At 44.1% G+C, this 20,958-nt stretch overlaps 1 protein-coding gene across 1 annotated transcript in view; it reads left to right on the top strand.

The window, feature by feature from the left end:
* PDZD2 (PDZ domain containing 2) overlaps positions 1 to 20,958 on the top strand; it is a 229,588-nt gene that overhangs the window by 147,905 nt on the left and 60,725 nt on the right. The window contains exon 5 of the mRNA XM_058564290.1: positions 5,030 to 5,185. Coding sequence (XP_058420273.1) covers positions 5,030 to 5,185 — 156 coding nt within the window. The remainder of the gene's footprint in view (positions 1 to 5,029; positions 5,186 to 20,958) is intronic.

The following is a 20,958-nucleotide window of genomic DNA, read 5'->3' as shown; positions in this document are numbered from 1 at the left end:
TCCACTGTCTCATCGTGCTGTTGATGAGACTAGGCAAGAGCTCGTCTGACTGAGGAGCTGGTGAAGTGGAGCCACGGGGCTTCGTTCCAGTTCACTGCACTTCCAGTTCAGGGCAGGATTGGTGTGAGGCTCCCCAGTCCTTAACCCTTCACAGCAATATGCTCTTGCCAGTATGGCTAATTTTTTCCCCTTATTTCTATTATTATTTTTGAACCTAGCATCCACAAATTTTTATATATTTTCCCTGTTAGATTGCAAGGTCCATTGCCTATTTGGGGAGTGTTTAATAAATAGATTAGAAGAATATTTTGAGCTCTCTGAAATATCTGCCTTGTTCCCTTTACACCTTTTACCCCCAAAACTTTGACCTAGACTCGCAGGCTTCCAACAAGAATACAGAGCCTTGGCAAAGATTTGGCAGGAAGAACTGGCATCGAGGCCCTGGAGGCAGGAGTTGAGATGTTCTCCATTCATAGGTCCCCTCCTCCCCTCCAGACATACCATGGGGCACCCTGGCATCTCCTCACTCGGGGTAGGAAAGGAGAGCAAAGCCGGGGATGTTCTCTGTCAGCCTATGAATTCTACGAGGAGGGAAACACTGCAAGGGAAGGACGAGCAAATTCCCATTTGGCCAGCTGTGTTGGGAGTTTGAAAAGCATCATTGGGTCTTCAACACACACACATACACACAGAGTCATATGTTTGCACAGCCCACCTCCCCACACTCTGGCTTAAGAACCTAGGGGTTTCTGCACAAGCATTATACCATGTCCACCAAACCTTTATTTCTATGCTGACTTCTTTCTCCCGCTAGTTTGGAAAAGGAGGAAGGGAAATCTGTTCTATGTCAAGCCATCGTCCACAAACACACAAACACAAAGAAAACATAAAATGAAAACAAAAAAGGGACATTCATGGGTAAAGCTAATAATTAAGAGGCGTACAAGGGATTTTGAAAACAGATTTTGAGGGCCGGCCCCGTGGCTTAGCGGTTAAGTGCGTGCGCTCTGCTACTGGCGGCCCGGGTTCGGATCTCGGGCGTGCACTGCCGCTCTGCTTCTCCAGCCGTGCTGAGGCCGCGTCCCACATACAGCAACTAGAAGGATGTGCAGCTATGACATACAACTATCTACTGGGGCTTTGGGGAGAAAAAAAAAAAGGAGGAGGATTGGCAATAGATGTTAGCTCAGAGCCGGTCTTCCTCAGCAAAAAGAGGAGGATTAGCACGGATGTTAGCTCAGGGCTGATCTTCCTTACAAAATAATAAATAAATATATAAAAACTGTTTAAAAAAAAAAAAAAGAAAACAGATTTTGATGCCTGACCTATGATCTCACCAACCTAAAGGAAGAAAGGACACTAGCATGTATCAGGTGCCCACTGGGTGCCAGGCGCTTCTTACCTGTTATCTCATATAATTCTTAAAATAAATCCAATGAGACAGGTATTAGTTCTTTTTATTCAAAGGGTGAAATTAAAATCTAAGTGTAATTTGCCCAGAGGTCATACAGTGGGCGGCAGAGGCAGGTTTCATCCTGGCTCCACTGGATTTCAAAGATCATGCTGCTTCCCATACACCAAGCTGCCCCTTAGTCAAATAAGGTATAAAGGGCATCAGAGCCAATGGTATTAGAAGAAAGGTAATGTGTTCCTGCCAGAGGCTTTGACTTTAGGGACATCTGCTGGGGTCTTTGTAGGGCTGAGCAGCAATCCGGAGCTAAGGAATGGGTGTCCATTGGCTGGCTCTAGGCTGTCTGTACTGAGCTATGGCCTTCAAGCTGACCCAGACCTCAGAGGAATGACACCTTTCGCTTCTTCCCATATACTCGTTTACAACCAGGCAATACGCGGCTACAGCAGCTGTCTGCTGCTTGTCCCTAAACTTCGTCTGCACCATCCGAGGTGCTCATCCACGTAGGAGGAAAAAAGAGTCAATCTTTAAGCCCCTCTTGGCGTCTGTTCCCCTTCTTTATCCCACAAAAGCAAGTAATCCACAGGCTTTGTTTCTGTCTTTATATTTGAAGAGAGGGATGAGAAAAAAGAGAGCTTTTGATATGCTGACTATAAGGAATAATAAAAATATAAATTATCATTATTGCAGATAATAGTTACCTTGTCACAAAGCTTGAAGGCACTGTTTTGGAAATATAGCAGTTACTTTCTTCTGGAGAGAGTGTCTCGTGTTGCCACACAAATAAGTTGTTTGCGTATACATAGGAGCTTGGAAAGTTCTTGTGGAATGAATAAACTCAGAATATCCAAGTTTGTTTTGATGTTCCTAGAAGTACATGCATAGCAATACAGATTTCTCTTGTGCTCTCTCTTTTTTTTTCACTCTTGGTTTTTATTAACAAGTAATATGCGCTTATTATATCTAATGTAGAAAACCTAGAAAAATATAGAGAAAAAAAAGAAGATAAAATTTTCATAATACCACCAATAGTACTATCCATTAACTGGTGTGTCCTTCCAGACAGGAACACGTGTACATGTATGTACTATGTACACACATGTTTTCTTTTAAATGGAATCAAACACGAAGAGACAGAGTGTACCTGGAGGCAGATCCATTTGGACTTAAGTCCAGCACAGGCCTATAAAAGCTGTGTATCTTGAGCAGGTTTACTACATCTCTCTAAATCTGTTTTCTCATCTGTACAATGAGAATCAGTAACTACTTCATGGGATGTTAGGAAGATTAAATGAGATATAAAGGGTTCTGAACAATGTAGCTGGTCACAAGCACTTGGAGAAATACCTGCCTTTATGGTTATCACGTACTATTATTACATCCACGATTAATATGGTTATTACATTTTGTGTGTGTGTGTGAGGAAGATTGGCCCTGAGCTAACATCTGTTGCCACTCTTCCCCTTTTGGCTTGAGGAAGATTGGCCCTGAGTTAATATCCATGCCAGTCTTCCTCTATTTTGTATGTGGGATGCCGCCACAGCATGGCTTGACGAGTGGTGTGTAGGTCCGTGCCCGGGATCCAAACCCATGAACCCTGGGTTGCCAAAGTGGAGTGCACAAACCTAACCACTATGCAACTGGGCCGGCCCCTGTTACATATTATTTTTGACCTGCTTTTTTTTTTTTTACTGGGAAAGAGTCACCCTGAGCTAACATCTGTTGCCAATCTTCCTCTTTTTTTTTTCCCCTCCCCAAAGCCCCAGTACATGGTCATATATTCTAGTTGTAAATCCTTCTAGTTCTTCTATGTGAGCCACTGCCACAGCATGGCTACTGACAGACAAGTGGTGTGGTTCTATGCCTGGGAACCGAACCTGGACCGCCAAAGCGGAGCACACTGAACTTTAACTGCTAGGCCATCAGGGCTGGCTCTTTAACCTGCTTTTTCACTAAGTGGCATACTGTAAGAATCTTTCCACGTCAGGAAGTACATTTCTGCAGCACCATTTTTAATGACTGTGGAGCATTCTATCCTGTGGCTGTTGTGAAATTTGCTTACCAGCTGAGGCATTCATCTTTTTTTTTTTTTTTCTTAACTCTTTTCTGTTAATGGTCTAGCAGAGTTGACCTCATAGAGGAGGACTGAACTCGATTTTTGCTTAATGGCTCTTTTTCCTTTCTTTAGGTAAGGTCATCCTTAGGTAAAGTATAGTATTCACAATCACTGTACTAAGATGAATGAGCTTAGTACCTTGAAGGTGGAACCACTATCAAACTAGTAACAAACATCACTGTCACCAGGTGCCAACTCACTAATAGTTTGTCACATCCATCATTTAAGATGAGTATTTTTTATTGTTGTCCCTTTTCTGTCAACTTCCAAGGAATATGCAGATCAAAACTTTCCACGTGTTTCCTCCTTGTAGAAATGGCTGGTGGGGGAAAAGGAGGAGGGAACACATTTCTCTCTTTTCTGGCCTTGGGTCAGCCCTGCAACCCTGGCCCCCAGCCTCATGTGCTGTGGCATTTACCAGGAGAACTCTTGGCGCCAGTGTGTGCCTCATTTGCAGTTGAGGTTGTCATGTGGCCTCAGTGATCTTGCCTGCATCCCACAACCCACTCTGACTTTGTCTGTGTGTAGGAAGAAAGGGCTATATTGATGAAGCCCCCTGTAGAGTCTCATCTTAGTGGAGGCTGATTCCATGTATTTTTGTTGACCTTTAAAAGTTGTTCAAGGGCTGCTTTCATTGAAAAGACATCATCAGTCTCCGCTTTAGTATTGTGATTCGATAGTCGATCTAATCTCTTTCCAATGAACATACGCTAGTGCGATGAGCAGTGGGGGAGAGGAGGATATAATGGATATTTGAGCTCTGTGCTAGGCCTGGGGACACAACAATGAGGAAAAATGGTGTTAAGTTTGGGAAACTCTCAGACAACAGGGGACATAGACAGGTCTAGTCAGACATACACTGCAAGGCGATGAAAGAAACAGCAAAGGACGTTAGAGAAGAAGAGAGGAGCAGATGGCATGCCTCCTGAGGGGATCCAGGAAGACTCGCAGAAGGAGAGGATGCTCAAGCTTTGTGCAAATAGGCCTTCATCATGAAAGGAAGGGCGTTCTAGGCAGACGGAGCTGCTGGTGGAAAAGGCAATAGAGTAGAGGAGAGCCTGGCATGTTTGAAAGTCAGTATGGCTTGAATGGAAGATGGGCTGGAGGGGAGAATGGAGGGAGATGAGTTTGGAGAGCAGGACGGAGGCCATATCTCTAAGGTGCTGACCTGCCAGTGAGAGGGCTTAAACTGTATCCTGAAAGTAAGATGGGAGGGTTTCGAAGGATCATAAGTTCAGGGAGCTTGAACTGCCCACAGAAACATTCATCTAAGAAACAGATTCTTCAGGGAAAAAAGATTGGCTTGGGTTTAAATTGAATCCACACTCTTGCCATTTGGAGTAACCTTGCAAACTTGGAAATGCAGAACGTACATTCCGTATAGTCTTTGGTTGGGAGCACATCACCACCCACAGCTGACTCTGCTAGGTTTTCCTTGACCTTGACCCAGAACTGCTTGGTGCCATGGGGTAATTTGTGGGCCTTAAATTGTGTCCCCATAGGAAAGCTCTGCAGAGGACCTACTGAGGTTAACATCTAAGAGTTTGCCTGATCTGACCAGCTCAGTAGAGGATGTGTCCTCTTGGACCGACAACGAAGACCAGGAGCCAGACGGGGAAGAGGATGAAGGGACCAGCTCATCTTCCGTCCAGGGAGCAGTAAGTGAGCCTCTGGTTTCCCAGGCTGCTCTGCTGGAATGATATATTTCTGAAGACACAGGTGCCAGGATCAGGAAGAAAAGCTTGAGATCGTATGATAGAGACCAGGATGGGAGAGGATCGCGGTGCAATCTTTTTAATTTTTTATCAGGATCTTCCCGAAAAATCTGTGAGGGTAACACTTTTCCTTTAAGAAAAAACACTGAAACTAGAAACAGGATAAGAGAGCAACTCGGTATTAAGTTCAGTGCATATATCAGTTTCTAGGATGTTTAATATATACAAGGATTTTATTGCTACTTCTTGATATAGTGTTTGAAAACTACTGTTTGTGAATTTAAACTTAGACGAAGAGATTTCTGGTTGAAGGTGAAGTGTTGAAATGACACAGAACCTTTTCAGGCAAAGCTGAATAGATACGTCTTATAATTTTAATCAAACCAGGACTTTCACGTGGCTGGTAGCTCTTCCTTACCCAGCCTGTGACGTCACATCCTCAGGGTCTGCTCTCTCGTGCTGCCTGGCACACAGATCAGGAGGGCTTTTGGCTAACTGCGTTTGCAGTGTGGCTCTGTGGTCTCCTCTTTGTATCCCAGATCTGACAGATGTGTCATTTTTAGAGTTATGTTAACTCTTGTTAGCTCTTGTTCCCCATCCAACCAGCCATGGGGAGGGTGCCCTCCTTTTGCTGTTTGGAACCCCTTCCTCCTTCCCACCAGCACTGAACCTAGGCGACATGGACAAGCATTGGAAAATTAGTTTTGCTTATGATTAAGCCTTAGAAGACAAAAAATGCATCTCTTATTACGTTCACACAATATGCTATTTCAATTTAGGAAAAAAGTTACTTTTCCCCTTTCTTTTTGCTCACTGGCAATCCAGGGCCACTGAGTATGTTTGTACAGGTTATGGACTGAACAAAGGTGCCACATGTAAGGGAGCACCATTCACATCATTAACATCATAGGCTCTTACATTTCTTATGACAATTTTTTGGACGATGTGAGTAAAGAGTTTTGCTGTAACAAAATCAGTATATTATGACAAGTTTCCAGTAAAGGAAGGAAAACATCTTGAAGAAGTGCCTTTTTGTGATTCATCAGAGGCGTTGTACAGGCTCATTGTTGATTTCACACATTCGTCCAGCTGCTTTTCCCTCGAAGGAGAGCTGTCTGAGAAGACCCGCAGTAAGGCAGGTAAAGCAGAGCTGAATGAATGGGGTTGAAGTGAACAGTTTAGAAAGAACTGTGTGATTCTTCCCGTCTCTTTGCATTATGAGACCATACAGTGGCTTTCTTTACTTTTACTTTTAGTAAAGGTAGAGACTAAACTAAATTTGTTGGTCTACGCTGCCTCCCTGACCAACCCTGCCTACTTCTCAGACCTCACCTCACAGCTCACACACCGTCCCTCCTAAGCAGCCATCACATCGCCCCTCTTGCAGTCCCTCATGATGGCGCCCGGCTTCGTGCCACAGGCACTTTGCAAATGCTGTTCTCTCTCTCTCTAGAGTCTTCTTTGCCCGTATGACTCCTATTCATTTTTTGGATTCCGTAGTGTTACTTCCTCAGAGAAACTTGCCTGAACATACCCTATCTATTTTAAATCTCTCAGCTCTCATACCATGACCATGTGGCTCTCCTGTGAGCTGCTTGTCACATTTAGATTTGTGACCATTTGATTAAGATCTGTTTCTGCCGTCCAAGTCTAAACCCCGTGAGGTGAGGGAGCATGGTGGCTGGTTTGGGTTCCCAGTGAATCCCTAGAATTCAGCCAGTGCATCTCGTGTTGAGTAATAAATAACTAAATAAATTTAAAAACAAGCAACAGAGAAGCATTCATTGAAAACTAATGAAAAATTAAAGCAAAATCTATTTAGATTTATCTATCATAAAAATTATGGTTACTCCTCTGGCCCATGGCTGACCACATCTCAGCAGCCTCAAAGGGCCTTGGGGTGAAATCCACCTTCTGGCCCATTGATCTACAGGGACTTTGCTCCCTGAATAAGCCTTGGGCAGATCTGAGCATCGAGTGTCTCTTCTCACCTTCTCCCGCTACTGTCTACCCATCCTTCAAAGCCAAGATCTTTCATGAGCCCACCTACCGTTCCTCCCTGTGACCTCCCTGCTTCAGGGACTCTCTATTCTCTATGTTGACACAGCAGTTATCCTCTGCTCCTTGTTATCTGCTGCACAAGGAGGGGGTTGGAGTATGTGGCAATCCCACCAGTGGACTTCTCAACTCTAGCGTGACTCCGATATTCCCATGTCTTCTAACCAGACATCCTTCGCTAGCAGCTCTCCAGTCTGGTTCCAGCCCACAGCCTTCCTCCCCTCGCATGCCCACAGTCTGGAGAGCGCACCCCTGCTAAACAGGACCCCACTGCTCAGCAACTGTGCCCTGGGACAGCTCAGCCGGTTTTCTCTGCAGCCCATCTGCTCTTCTGATAAAGCCCAAAGCCATTTATGTAGCATGATAGTCTTTGTGGAGAAGTTACAGTTATATACATTTTTTAAAGTTTCATAAATCATATTTTCTTGCAAAAAACTCCAAGGAATTATTTCATTGTCTAGGAATTTTTTACAATAAATTCTCTAATAAATGGGCCAATACATATATTAACTATATTACATGTTATATATTATGTATTTTTATTTAAATTATAATTTAAATGTATTATTTTTATAAATTATTATAATCAAAATTATTTAAATTATTACATCAGTGAAGTGAGTTTTTGATTACAAAAGTAATGTTTTCACTGTATAAATGGTTTTGACCCCCAAAAAACACAAAAGACAATATAAATTACCCACAATCCTACTATTCAAAAACAGCCATCTTTAACATTTTGCGAGAACTTTCTATTTGGTTTTTTCTTAAGCACATATGTATTTTTAATTGATCTGATATTTATTTATGAAACTTGCTTTGGTCTCAATGATATAATCATGAACATTTCCCCATGTCATTAAAGGGTTTTCTGAAACCTAGTTTATAATGGCTAATATTTCAGTAACATGGAAATGACATAATGTCACCAATTTTCTACCATAAATTCCATTTACATCAATCACATGTATATTTAATTATTTTCAAAATTATAAAGAATTATGTATAGAACATCTTTGCCCATGTAGATCTCTGCACATTTTTTATTTTCTTATTTGCTTAAATAGCTCGTAGCAGAATTGCTTAGTCAAAGAGTTTCTCTGGAGAGATTACTTATGCTAATTTGCACTGCTAGCAGTGACCAGTTCCCATCATCACCAATAACATTATCTTTAAAAAACAAGTTTACCAGTTAATCACGTATATATGCTGATTATTGTAGTTTTCCCAAAGGGATTTCAATGTATTCTGTCATAACATACTTTATTTGGGAAACTTTAGGTGACCTTTAAGGAGAAACAAATGACTGAGCAATAATTCTCCAGAAGTACATGTTGCAGCGCTGTATTTCTGGGTTTCTCTGTCATGTAACCTCCCCCCACCGCCCCCAGCTGTCATACATAGATCCCAAACCCATTGTCATCAGTGGAGAAACCAGAACTGATCTGCTTTGACAGTTATCCCTTATCCATGCCCTGGACACCACCTCACCCCACTTCATCTTCCCCCCACCCCCCTCACAAAGCACTCACAGAGGAGGGGACACCCAGGCTTCTTCCCTAGCTGGCCACCCTTGCTTGAACCTCCATCCTTTGTTAGCCATTCTCTTGAGCTCTGGTTTCAACCAGGAGAACCAGGCCTGAGACAGAGCCTGCAGGGCCAGGAGGTGGGCAGCGCACAAGATATTTTCTGGACTTCACAGTTTGCCCAGGGTCTGCCCTGCTGTGCCTTATAAAGGTGCTGAACGACTGAGAAAAAAAAATGTTCTTTAGTTCTGTGTTTACAATCCAAGGCTCTTTGTTTTATAATTTTAAACACTAATGAACCACTTAAATGAAAGAAACTCAGTGCTGTTCTAATCAACTAAGTGACAAGACTTTTATTTCACAGATGGTAATGATAAAACCTGTTGCCAAATCCCACTCAGACATTGACTATTTTTGCACCTGTAAGTCGCGGTGTGCTCCAAGCAAATGTAATACTAATGCTAAGGATCTGCCATGAGCACCCTTGTGATTTATTTTTCATGGCTACAACAAAGAGCGGTGAGATTTTTCCCTTCAAAAAGCTCCAGCCATGCTTAGGATAAAACCATATGGTGAATATCAACTTTGAGGAGTAGAGGCAGGAAAAAAGAAAATGGGAGTGGGACGGCGAAATTCCACAGTCATTTGCATAATCATCATCCATCTCGGTGGAGTCGGGCTTCAGCGACAGGGCTCTCTCTCCACCGCCCACCACCACATCCAATATTCAAGGCTGCCAATTTGGTCTCAGAAAGATCTAAGTCTAGCCTTACCCTCATACCGGCTGTGGTCCTGGTCTACCTGATGAGCCTTTCTTTCTCAAGTCTTTCTTTTCCACTTTGTCTTCTGCTTTGCAATGACAATTTTTAAATGAGAATCTTGCCATGTCACTTAAGGGTTTAAAATTATTCATTCGCTCTCAGTCACGCTGAGGTTAAAATCCCAACTCCTTAATGTGGATTGCCATTATCAGCTCCAGGCTGCCTGTGCTGCTTTTTCTCCTGTATATGCTCCCTGGGGCCCTGAACACACAGATGCACGCACACACACACACACACACACCGCTCTCCTAGCACTGTGAGCTCCACATCCCTGGAGGCCCTGAACACATGGACACACAGACACACACCCTAATACCCCTACCCCTCTCCTAGCACTGTGAGCTCCACGTTCCCCAGGTGCTCTAGAACCATCCACCACTGTGTGCCTTTGCACCTACTCTTCTTTCTACCTGGAAGGCCTTCTTTCCCTGGCATGATCCTTGTCAACCAGCCCAAATGTCACTCTCCCCATAAGTAAACCTTTCCCTGACCCCCCGCCCCGAATTACTTGGTCTGTACTCTGCACATGCATAGCACTGTGAATAGATTTCTATCATAGCGCTTACCATCTTGTGTTCATAATTTATCTTTTTACTGTTGTGTCTTCCTCATTAGACATAAGCATTTCAAGGGCAAAGGCCATGATGCCTTGAGCCTCTCTCTATCCCCAGGACAGTACAATGCCTGGGATATAATAGAGGTTGAAGAGATGAGGGATTCTCCTGTGATCTCCCGTCATTCCTTGACCACTTCTGATCCTTCCCTTGGAGCTCCCCTGGTCCTCTTATGTCCTTGAGGCACAAGCCTGGGTCCCCGGGCCTCTGACTTGTCTGCTTCACTCCTCTTGCCCCCACCACATGCCCTGCCTGGGTCCCTCTCCGTGCTCTTCAGAGGGATTGGCCCCTGCCCCTTGCACCAGTTAGGACGTCAGCACTCTGGGGCATGGCAGCACTGCGAGATCTCACCTTGCCGCTGATTGGAGAATAAGGAAGAGCAGTTCCCTTCTGGTCCTTGTGGCCAGTTGAGAGACACTCTACTCAGTTGCAAATTTTGTGCACTTGGAACCCTGCTGGGGTGGTGCAGCTGCAACTGAGCGCTTCAGCCTGCAGATGTGAGCCGTAATTCCCCTCCTGCATGCCCAGATCCCCATGGAAAGGAGAGTCGACGTTGAAAGGAACTGAGGTGCTTTGCTTCAAGGCATCACCCGTGCCCTCCTCTCTGGTTATCTAAGCACTACCTTCCTTTCAAAGACAGGATGAAGTTCGAAGTTATCTCTGACGTGCTCTCTGCTTGAAGCGTCTGCCATCCTCTCTCTCTCTCAAATCTGCTAATCACTGCTCCCCTGGCGTTTAACATCTGCTGTTTTCTATTTATTTGTTGCTGCTTATCTCTTTGGGGAAATAAAGAAAACACTTAAAGCTTATAAACTTTTGAAGTCCGATGTACTTCTTTGGGCCCCCAGTATCCAATGAAGTACCTTGTATTCAATACATACTCGGTATATATTTCTCAATCATAAAGCTAGCTGTAGAGCAGTCGTTCTCAAAGTGTGGTCCCCGGACCAGCAGCATCAGCATCACCTGGAAACTTGTTAGAAACTCAAATCCTCGGGTCCCACCCCAGACCTCCTGAATCAGAAACTCTGAGAGTGGCATCCAACAATCTGTTTTATTTTGTTTTGTTTTGTTTTGTTTTGTTTTGTTTTGTTTTGTTTTGTTTTGTTTGTGAGGAAAATCAGCCCTGAGCTAACATCCAATGCCAATCCTCCTCTTTTTTGCTGAGGAAGACTGGCCCTGGGCTAACATCCATGCCCATCTTCCTCTACTTTATATGGGATGCCACCACAGCATGGCTTGCCAAACGGTGCGTCGGTGCACGCCCGGGATCCGAACCGGCAAACCCCAGGCCGCTGCAGCAGAGCGCCCGCACTTAACCACTTGTGCCACCAGGCCGGCCCCCGCACAATCTGTTTTTTAATAAGCCTTCCTTCTAGGTGATTTGGACTCAGACTAATGTTTGAGAACTTTAGAGCCCTCCAATAAAATGGGTGGCCCATGTATTATTATTGGCTATTCAAAAAAGTGTGTGTCCTTTCTCAAGTGTAAATAATTACAGTTCATCTTTTTAAAAAATGATGTTTTTCAGGAAAAAAAAATCCATGCTCTAGCCCTCTGAGAGAGTGGCTCTTTAAAATGAAGAGGGCAGGGCTGGCCCCATGGCTTAGTGGTTAAGTGCGCGTGCTCTGCTACTGGCGGCCCAGGTTCGGATCCCGGGCGCGCACCGACGCACCGCTTCTTTGGCCATGCTGAGGCCACGTCCCACATACAGCAACTAGAAGGATGTACAACTATGACATACAACTATCTACTGGGGCTTTGGGGAAAAAAAAGGAGGAGGATTGGCAATAGATGTTGGCTCAGAGCCAGTCTTCCTCATCAAAAAGAGGAGGATTAGCATGGATGTTAGCTCAGGGCTGATCTTCCTCACCAAAAAAATAAATAAATAAATAAAATGAAGAGAGCAGGAAGAGTTTTAGTATAATAGGGAGTGAAATGGGTGATACCTCTTAAGTGATTGGGAGACTGTCTCCCTTTTTATATTTTTAACAAAAAAAAAAAAAACCAAAAGTGGAAGCAATGATTGCCTTTGCCAAATCTGCAGTTTTCAGAGCTCAGCTAGGAAAAGTTTATGTAGCACATCAATCAGCAGACCTGTATCCGGCTTCCTTTTGCATCAAGAGAATTAGTTCTAACATTTTTGGAATCACCAGTTTGGAAAATCTTTGAGAACTTTTGGGTAATTAGGGTTTAAGAAGGAATAAAGGGGGGCCAGCCCCGTGGTTTAGCGGTTAAGGGCACACGCTCCGCTGCTGGCTGCCTGGGTTCGGATCCTGGGCGTGCACCAACTCACCGCATCTCTGGCCATGCTGAGACCGCGTCCTGCATACAGCAACTAGAAGGATGCGCAGCTATGACATACAACTATCTACTGGGGCTTTGGGGTAAAAATAAATAAATAACAATTAAAAAAAAAAAAAAAAAGAAGGAATAAAGGACCTCATCTCTCAAAGGGAAAGAAGGACCAAGCTGGATCTTACGATTCTGTAAGTCTGATGTTGGTGTTTGATTCTTTGTTGGTGGAATCGTCAAGAGGTGTGAGGACCTGAATCACAGTCTTCTGGAAAAGTCAGCATCCTCGGGGGTAGATATTAATCCCTATATGGAAAGAAAGGAGAGAATCTCTTGTGTTTTATTTGGATTGAATAAATGATAGAGTGTCCACTCTAAATGTTGCCAAAGTGTTTGGGTGTTGAGCACTTGTATCGTAGCACTGAAAGGACCATTTCTGGTTGAGTCAGGCTGCCATGGATGAGAAACTGTCTCTTGTTTGGGGCCTGATCTAGATTTTTCTGGTGAATTGAACTTAGAGAGTAATGCAAAGGACAATGAGTACCGAGTGCGTAAACTTGTGGTTAGTATTAAAACAGGAAGATCCCAGGGTCTGACTCAAAATCAGATCTTCACAGAGTGAAACTATGAATGCAGAGAGACGCTGGCACAGGGCTCCCTGAGGTTTTTGTAAGAGGAGAGGATGTTTTCTCTAAAGCCTTGAGGAGAGGGTGTTCGGACAGGCTGCTGGGGTATGAGCAGCACTTGGCTCTGCGGCTGAGCTTCAGGGTCCCTCTGAAGGGCTGCACAGGGCGATGGCAGCCACTGCTTAGAGACGTCCTCACTCCTCTGGGTCACGAACAGTCTTCCCTTCTCCTTGGGCTTCTACTTCCTGCTTATCTAACTTCCAGATTCACCTCTTCCAGGAAGTCTTCCCAGATACACACATTTTTCATGCCTGGACCCCCAGCATGTAATACGCCCTGTTTTTTCCTTTATGGCCCTAACACAGATTATAATGATACATTTGTTCATGTGACAGTTTGCTTAATGTCATCCTCTTCTATTAGTAGAGGATCCATGCGGACAGGGCCCATGTCAGGTTTGCTCACTCGTGTATCCCAAGTGCTCACAGTCAGCTCACGATATGTATTATGGGATGGATGGATGGTTGGACGGATGGGGGGACCGGTGGATGGTGGACATACCCTCTCTCATTCCCTAATGCCCCTGCTGCATACCCCTCATGATAAGGTCTGGTTATCTTCCACTAACTTGCCCGTCTTCTACAACACACCATGAATTTAAAATGGGCATGGCACATAGTAGGTGCTTGTTGTTTGTGTCCACAAACTCAAAAGTCTGTCTGCCTCTCCCTTCTGGGAGTTTCCATCTGGGATACAAACATCGATGATATAGTAATCATTTTTCCAAGGATAACGTTGGGAGAACACAGTGTCCATTCCCTTAAAATAGGACATTCCTGATAGTACCTCATTAACAAATGAGTGGATTTCTTATTTTTTGTTTGGCTAAGGTTCGAAAGCTGCAAGCAGCTAGAAAGGGAATTGAGGACTTGATTTTTAACAAATCAACAATAGAGGATTAAACATCCCAAGGGAGTTAGTGTAGTGGTAAGTGGAATGTAAATGAAAAGACTAGCCAAAAAAGCAGCAAGGATAAGAGCAGGGAACCGCAAGTCCCGAAGGTGCGGGTGCCAGTAAATAGGACTATGAAGTGTCAGAGCTACAAGGAACGGTGGGGGTTAGCTGGTCCAGACTTTGCATTTTGGAGGCTAGAAATCTGTGGTGAGAGAGACTGCTAAACTCCATTGATAGCAAACTTGTTCCCCGGACAAGTCACGTTATAGCTTAAGGCAGCTGTGATGTAAAAGAAAGAGCCAAGAAAGAAAAGGTGAACGCACTAAGAGAAGCATTGATGACACTTCACAAACACGTAAGGGGAAGAACTGTGCGTTACAGACGCATACGTGCACACAGGTAGCGCCACACTCTGGATGTCTGAAATGCAGCTCAGTTTAGACTGAGCCTCAGAGCTTCAGGTTCCATGCTGGAGAGCCCCATTTGGCAGGTCTGAGTGGGGTGGGGTCCAAGAGTCTATTTTCAGAAGCTTCCTGGGTGATCCTGATGCTCACCCAGAAAAGCAAACCTTTGGGAGGTGGTGACTGCTGTAGGAAGCAGCAGGTTCGAACACATCCTTTATGGGCCAGATGGCAACTTCCATGACCTGATGCAAAGCAGTCGGTCTCCTTGCTAGGGGCTGGATGAGGCCGAGGGACCTATCTGTGCATGGCTTTGAGATAAGGGGGGGTTTTAGGCCCCCAACTAGCTCCCTTCTTTCTGTAACTTGGGACAGGGGAGCAAGGCCAAGGTGTTGGTGGTACTCGTGGGAAACTTGGAAGCACAGGTCCTGGAGCCCGCTCTGGATCCTTCACGAGCAAAGACTTGCTGCATATCCTGGTTCTTCGCCTTCGCAAACACCAGTTCCTGGTGTATAGACTGGTGCTGTTGAGGCAGAAGCTATCTTGGCACCAACCCAAAGCAGGCAGTAACACATACTGATCCACAGTTCCCCAAGTTGCACACTTTTGTCTCCGCTGTCCCAGACTGTGAACCACTCTCTCTTTTCCCTCAGAGCCCTAGATTTCCCCAAGTAGGTCTCAGTTCACTTAGATGTTCCTTAAGCCGCACTTCAGCTGGCACGGACCATGTATAAGAGGTGGCGTGAAACTCAATGCAGTATGTAAAATTGCCAGAGCAAGAGAAGAAAGACAAGGCTGCAATAATTGCAGGTCTAGGAAAGTAAGATTTAAATTTGGAGGTGGTTTTTATTTGGTTTCATACTTAAGGAGATGAAGTGATTATTTAAATGGGTGGGGGGGAAATAAGATAAGAATAATTATCTGGCCTAGATGAATTGCCCCGAAAACTGCTGAAGTTTCAATTCGTCTTATTCCCGTGACACAGTTTGCAGGGCCTGTTCCAACTCGCTACCTGGTTCTGTGCTGCATTTTCATCCAAGCAGTTTGCAGTTCTCAAGGAGGTAAACAATTCATGTGATTTGCATAGAAAAGCAAATATTGTGTTCTACAGTCTCATAGCACGGTGGTCTTCAAAGTGGGGTGAGCACACTGCGGGGGAAGCCGGATGGTCCCTTGGAGTGTGGGAGGAAAGTATTAAAGCTTGTATAGATTTTAATCTCATTTTAGATTATTTTGTGTTTAATAGTGCATGTATATATTAGTACAGTAGTCTGGGTTATAATTTATGAATCTATGTTGGGAGTGCCTGATGGCTACACAGCCTACAAAGGTTGACATCACAGCATGGAGCATTATTAAATACTGTTAAAGAAATCCCCTTAGCACGCGGTCAACTTTATTATCATCTTTTGGATTTGAAAAATTCCTTCAGATTTCAGGGAAAATAAAATGTGGACTACTAGAGCATGTAATAAAGTCTCTTTGCCCTCAAATTAATTTCTTTTATGAAAATAACACGGTAGAGTCATGAAGTGACTTTATCATGTCAGGTAAGTTGGTTCCTATCTTTGTGTATTCTATCACAGTATTCCAAGATGCCTTTGAGCTCTGCCCCCTATTACGAATGTTCCTATTAATTTAGTTTTATATATCCTTTAGGAGTTTAAATCTGTGGTCCACTCATTGAAATGTGAAGTAGAATATATTAAGACTTGAAGGAAGGTGGCAGTTCAGAAATGAAACTGAAATAAAAATTTCTTCTGCCATAGACAAAATGATGAGAGTTACAGGGAAAAACAGGGCGATGTGACTCATTTGTGCACCGTGTATCTGAAGTAATATATCTTATTTGTTTATGAGCTTCGCTAAGCCTTTAAGGCAGCAGAAATCCTTGAGATGTATGTGTCTTTTGAGACTGTAAATGGAGACAGTGCTGATACACACAGTCAGATTCTTACTCTCTTAAGAGAAACAGGATATCCCCACTTAGTTTCAATTCCAGTTATTGTGTTGGTTTTTTAGGAAAATGACGACATCGCCTTTAATGGTGCGTAGATGAGATAGATGAATAGGCAATGAGTAAAAACACACCTCACTTGAAGACTTCATGAGCAGTGGAAGATTTGGAGTTTTTGGTATTTTTCTCTTTTTCACCACATTTTATATGGCATGGTAGGACAGAGCCTGGAAATAAAAACAAAGCAAAGTATATGAGATCAGAAGTTCCCCTGTGGAATCCAGGGCAGAAATTTATCGGAGACGTAGAGCTGTTGAAGATGAATAGAATTCTCCCCACCCCACGGCCTGCTGTTACTGTGTTTGCTTGCCTAGCTGTTTCTTTGCTTGTGTTTGCTTGCCTAGCTTTTTGCACGAGTACTGATTTAGCTCAATGACATTTGTAGAAAAGGAAAACCATGCCCCTCCCTCCTGGGTCTTGCTCTTTTTCCTTCACTTGGGATATTTTTCCTTCCACTCCTGACCGTCAAGATTCTGAAGCCCCTCATTCCTCAAAGAGACTCTTCTAATTACTCCAGCCTTCTGGCATCTCTCCTTTCTCTGATTGCCAATTGCATTTGTCTGTTTCTCACATTTTAGTACTTAAAAATCAGAAAGATACCTCCTGATTTATATAAACAGGTAGGTGTTTTCAAAAATGCGTTGGGAAAGCTGTTTGGATATTCAAATTTATTTCCTAGAAACAAACATATTTATTTAGTGAGTATTTGTGGCTTTATCTTTTAAGCCAGTGGTGGCAAATAGGTGACCTGCATGTCACATACACACCCACTCTTCAGCTCCCAGAGCAGACATCTCTAATTCTTCCTAACACTCTTCCCACTGATACCAGACACAACCTCAGAATTTGATAACGTGGCCCTGCAGGGGCCCACAACCAAGTCATAGTATGAGCCACGCTGGACTGCAGCCAGCTTGATGTTGCCGTCCACATGCTGAGAGCTGTGCTGGGTACTTTGGGGGATACAAAGAGACCACAGACACAGTCTTTCTTCCTCTCTTACAGTATTTATTTTATTCCGTAATGAATTATAGTTATTTCTGTACTTCTCATATTCCCCTCTTCCCTATAATAAATCCTTAGGAGCCATATGCTATGTTGACTTAGAGGAGAGACATCTGATTCCTTCCAGGGATCATGGAGGGCTCAGTGGATGGGGTGGTGTTTGACTATTCCGTTGTATTTCTACAGGAACACCCATAGAAAGGGGTGACACTCTAGAGTAGAAAAATAACATGTGCAGTGGTCCACAAATAAATTCTAAGGCCTAAGTTCCAACAAATAGTCTATTAAGCGCAAATGTTCAGCCCGTGGTTTTAGTTCCAGACTAAGGAGTGATGACTTATTGTACAAGTACTGTGACTCATTGATGGTGTTTACGTTGAGTGACAGGGTCAGAGTTTTTGTTTTAAGATTACTCAAGGGGTGAGGTAGAGGAAGAGCTGGACTCAAGAAAGGCAGATGGAGGTGGAGAGATGGATTCGGAGGCCGTTGCTGTAGCTCCATTGAGAAGTAGCCAGAGCGTGGACTGAAGGAGAAATGGACATGATGATGGAAAGGCAGGAAGTGCTGTGACTGGTCGGTGGAGGGAGGGAGCAAGGCCAGCTGGCCAGTTGGAGTGCGGGGTCCTGTGAGCGAAGGCTCCTTGGTGGTAGAAGAGAAGGATGAAATGAGTTTCCTCTCCTTTTATTTTTCTGAAGGCAGGGCCGATCCTAAGCAATATTTTGCATGGGATTTGTTTACCTTTGAACCCTCCAACCTCCTGGTATCCACTCCTCCTCTGCTGGTCCCTCTCTTCACAGCTTTCCAGGAGCCTAGTGCCCTCACTGCTCTAAACTCCCCCACTGAGGAACTCACAGTCTCCCCTATCCCCTAAGCTTCCAGGTTCCCAAGATGCTTCTTCTTTCTTCTTCTCCAAGTCATTTTCTCCTCTTTCCCCACCACCACCACCAACAATAACAACAAAACAAAAGACCAAAAACCAAACAAAACCCTTTTCATTTCTTCCAAGCAGTGTGTTTGTTGGTAAAGCGATCGGATTAACCAATTTAAACAGTGGCCAATAATCCTATGACACTTAGAAAAGTAAGTGTCTTTTAAAAAAAAGAATCCTTGTTATTTCAAATGAGTTTCTTATCGATATCATTTAAAAATGAAGTTTAAAGATAAAAAGCCTGGGTGACAAGGATGTTTTTAGAGGAAATACCATGGTAGACCAGTTGAGCCTTGCCTCCGGTAGCAGCTTCCTTAAACTGTCTCTGCTTGTCAGTGCCTTCCCTTCAACGTATTAAGTTATGTTTCCTAAAAATTCTCATTTGTTCACAATGACTTTGGATAGGGCTGGAGGTAGGGAGATGGGTAGGGCTAGGGTATGAACTATTCCTGCAGATGAGAAGTTGGCAGTTGTAAAGGACAGATCGTAAACATTTCAGGCTTTGCCGGCCAGTCTCTGCTGCAACTGCTCACCTCTGCCTTTGTAGTGCAAACGCAGCCATAGGCAGTAAGTTAACTAATGGGCATAACCATGTTGCAACAAAACTTGACAAAAACAGGTGTTGGGCCAGATTTAGCCCCCAGGCAGCATTTTGGTGACCCCTGCTGGAGTTGATCTCGTGTGAGCCAGGGACAGCCTTTCTTATTACTGCTTCCCACGTGGGCTCCACGGAGCACATGTCAGCTTTCTAGTCTGATCCGTCAAGAAGTGCATGCCCTTAGAACTGTATGTATCAGCAAATCAGCATGAACTCAACACTACTCCTGGAAAATGAAGAATTCAGAGTACAGCTCATGTTGATCTGGAAAAGGCGCAGAAAGCCTTGGGGTCCTGCCTGGAACTTCACAGCAGACCAAAATTTAACCACAGTCTTCAACATGACCAGTTACTCTTCATCTAAAACCTGCCTAAATGGTATGCCCAGTTAAAACAATCGTTTTCTGTTACAATAAGCCATGTAATCATGTAAAACTTCCTCTAAAACGTTTGTATAAAGAAAAGGCTTTGGAAGAATCTGGCGTGTTGACCGTCACTGCTGAATTGGATTTGACTCAGCTGCTGTATTAGGCACCTCCAAAGACTCATCTCATACTTTTTCTCCTGCCAGTCCTCCTGTTTACTTCTTAGGTCTTTTACATGACTTTCTTTTTTGATAGCTCTCCCATCTTTACTTTTTATATGTCTTGATATTTTTCTACACACACACACACACACACACACACACACACACACACACCCTTGATTTTTTTATTCTGGAGTTTAGGGTAAGGCATATCGTAGTCCTGCTCCCAGAGATATGTCCAATGTGAGCAGGCAGCCAGCTCCTGCTGAGAAATGCCCCAAGGGTCTGCCTTTAGTCCCAGCCCACAAACCAAGGAAGAGCTTCAGACTCTCCAGTTTTCTTGCCTACTGGGCCATGGGAACATAGCAACAGTGCGAGATTCCTGCTTTGTGGAGAACGTGTGTATTTGCCTTGTCTCAATTTGAAATCAATACCAAGGAGGGACATATGCAGCTTCTCCTCCTTGCCATCCACGTTTCCTGTTATTTTTAAACTTTTTTAAACTTTTTTTTTTTTTTTGTGAGGAAGATCAGCCCTGAGCTAACATCCATGCTAATCCTCCTCTTTTTGCTGAGAAAGGCTGGCTCTGAGCTAACATCTATTGCCAATCCTCCTCCTTTTTTTCCCCAAAGCCCCAGTAGATAGTTGTATGTCATAGCTGCACATCCTTCTAGTTGCTGTATGTGGGACGCGGCCTCAGCATGGCCGGAGAAGCGGTGCATTGGTGCGCGCCCGGGATCCGAACCCCGGGCCGCCCGTAGCAGAGCGCTAACACTTAACCGCTAAGCCACGGGGCCAGCCCCTCTCCTGTTATTTTTGAAGACAGAGAGCCAATTGACCACACTGTCCTCTCCTTGGGAAGGTGACAAGAGGGGCAAACGTGGGCCAATGACCGATTACGTTCCTATACTCTTAAAGGTGATTTCTTTGCCTCACTTTTCTAAGGGGCCAGGAAATCTATTTAATTTGTATGCACGAAAATCATCCAGATCATCACCAACAAAGTGTGTTAAGCCCATTCAAATTGTTTGGGGATGATAAATGGGAGGAAACAGGAAATGGGCTCAGATAGAACAAGGACAATATTATTTCATTTGCAGAGCCACAGCCTGAGCATCTCAGTCCACATCAGCTGCCACTTTTCCCTCAGCTGCATCTGACGCTCTGCACACACGCTCTGCGTGGACCAGAGCATGCTGGGGTTTGGCCCATTTTCCTTTTTAGTTGTACTGTTTTCCTCTTCAGTCCTGAGTTACTCTCTTTGTTGGAAAGCAATGAGTCTAGTGTAGCAGTAGATCTGTGTTTTAATTTCGGCAGTCAACTCGCAGGCTTCTTGCCTCTGTGGGCT

Source organism: Diceros bicornis, chromosome 20 (genome assembly GCF_020826845.1).
Source record: "Diceros bicornis minor isolate mBicDic1 chromosome 20, mDicBic1.mat.cur, whole genome shotgun sequence".
Classification (NCBI taxonomy): Eukaryota; Metazoa; Chordata; class Mammalia; order Perissodactyla; family Rhinocerotidae; genus Diceros; species Diceros bicornis.
This window is presented reverse-complemented; position numbering and strand designations above follow the sequence as displayed.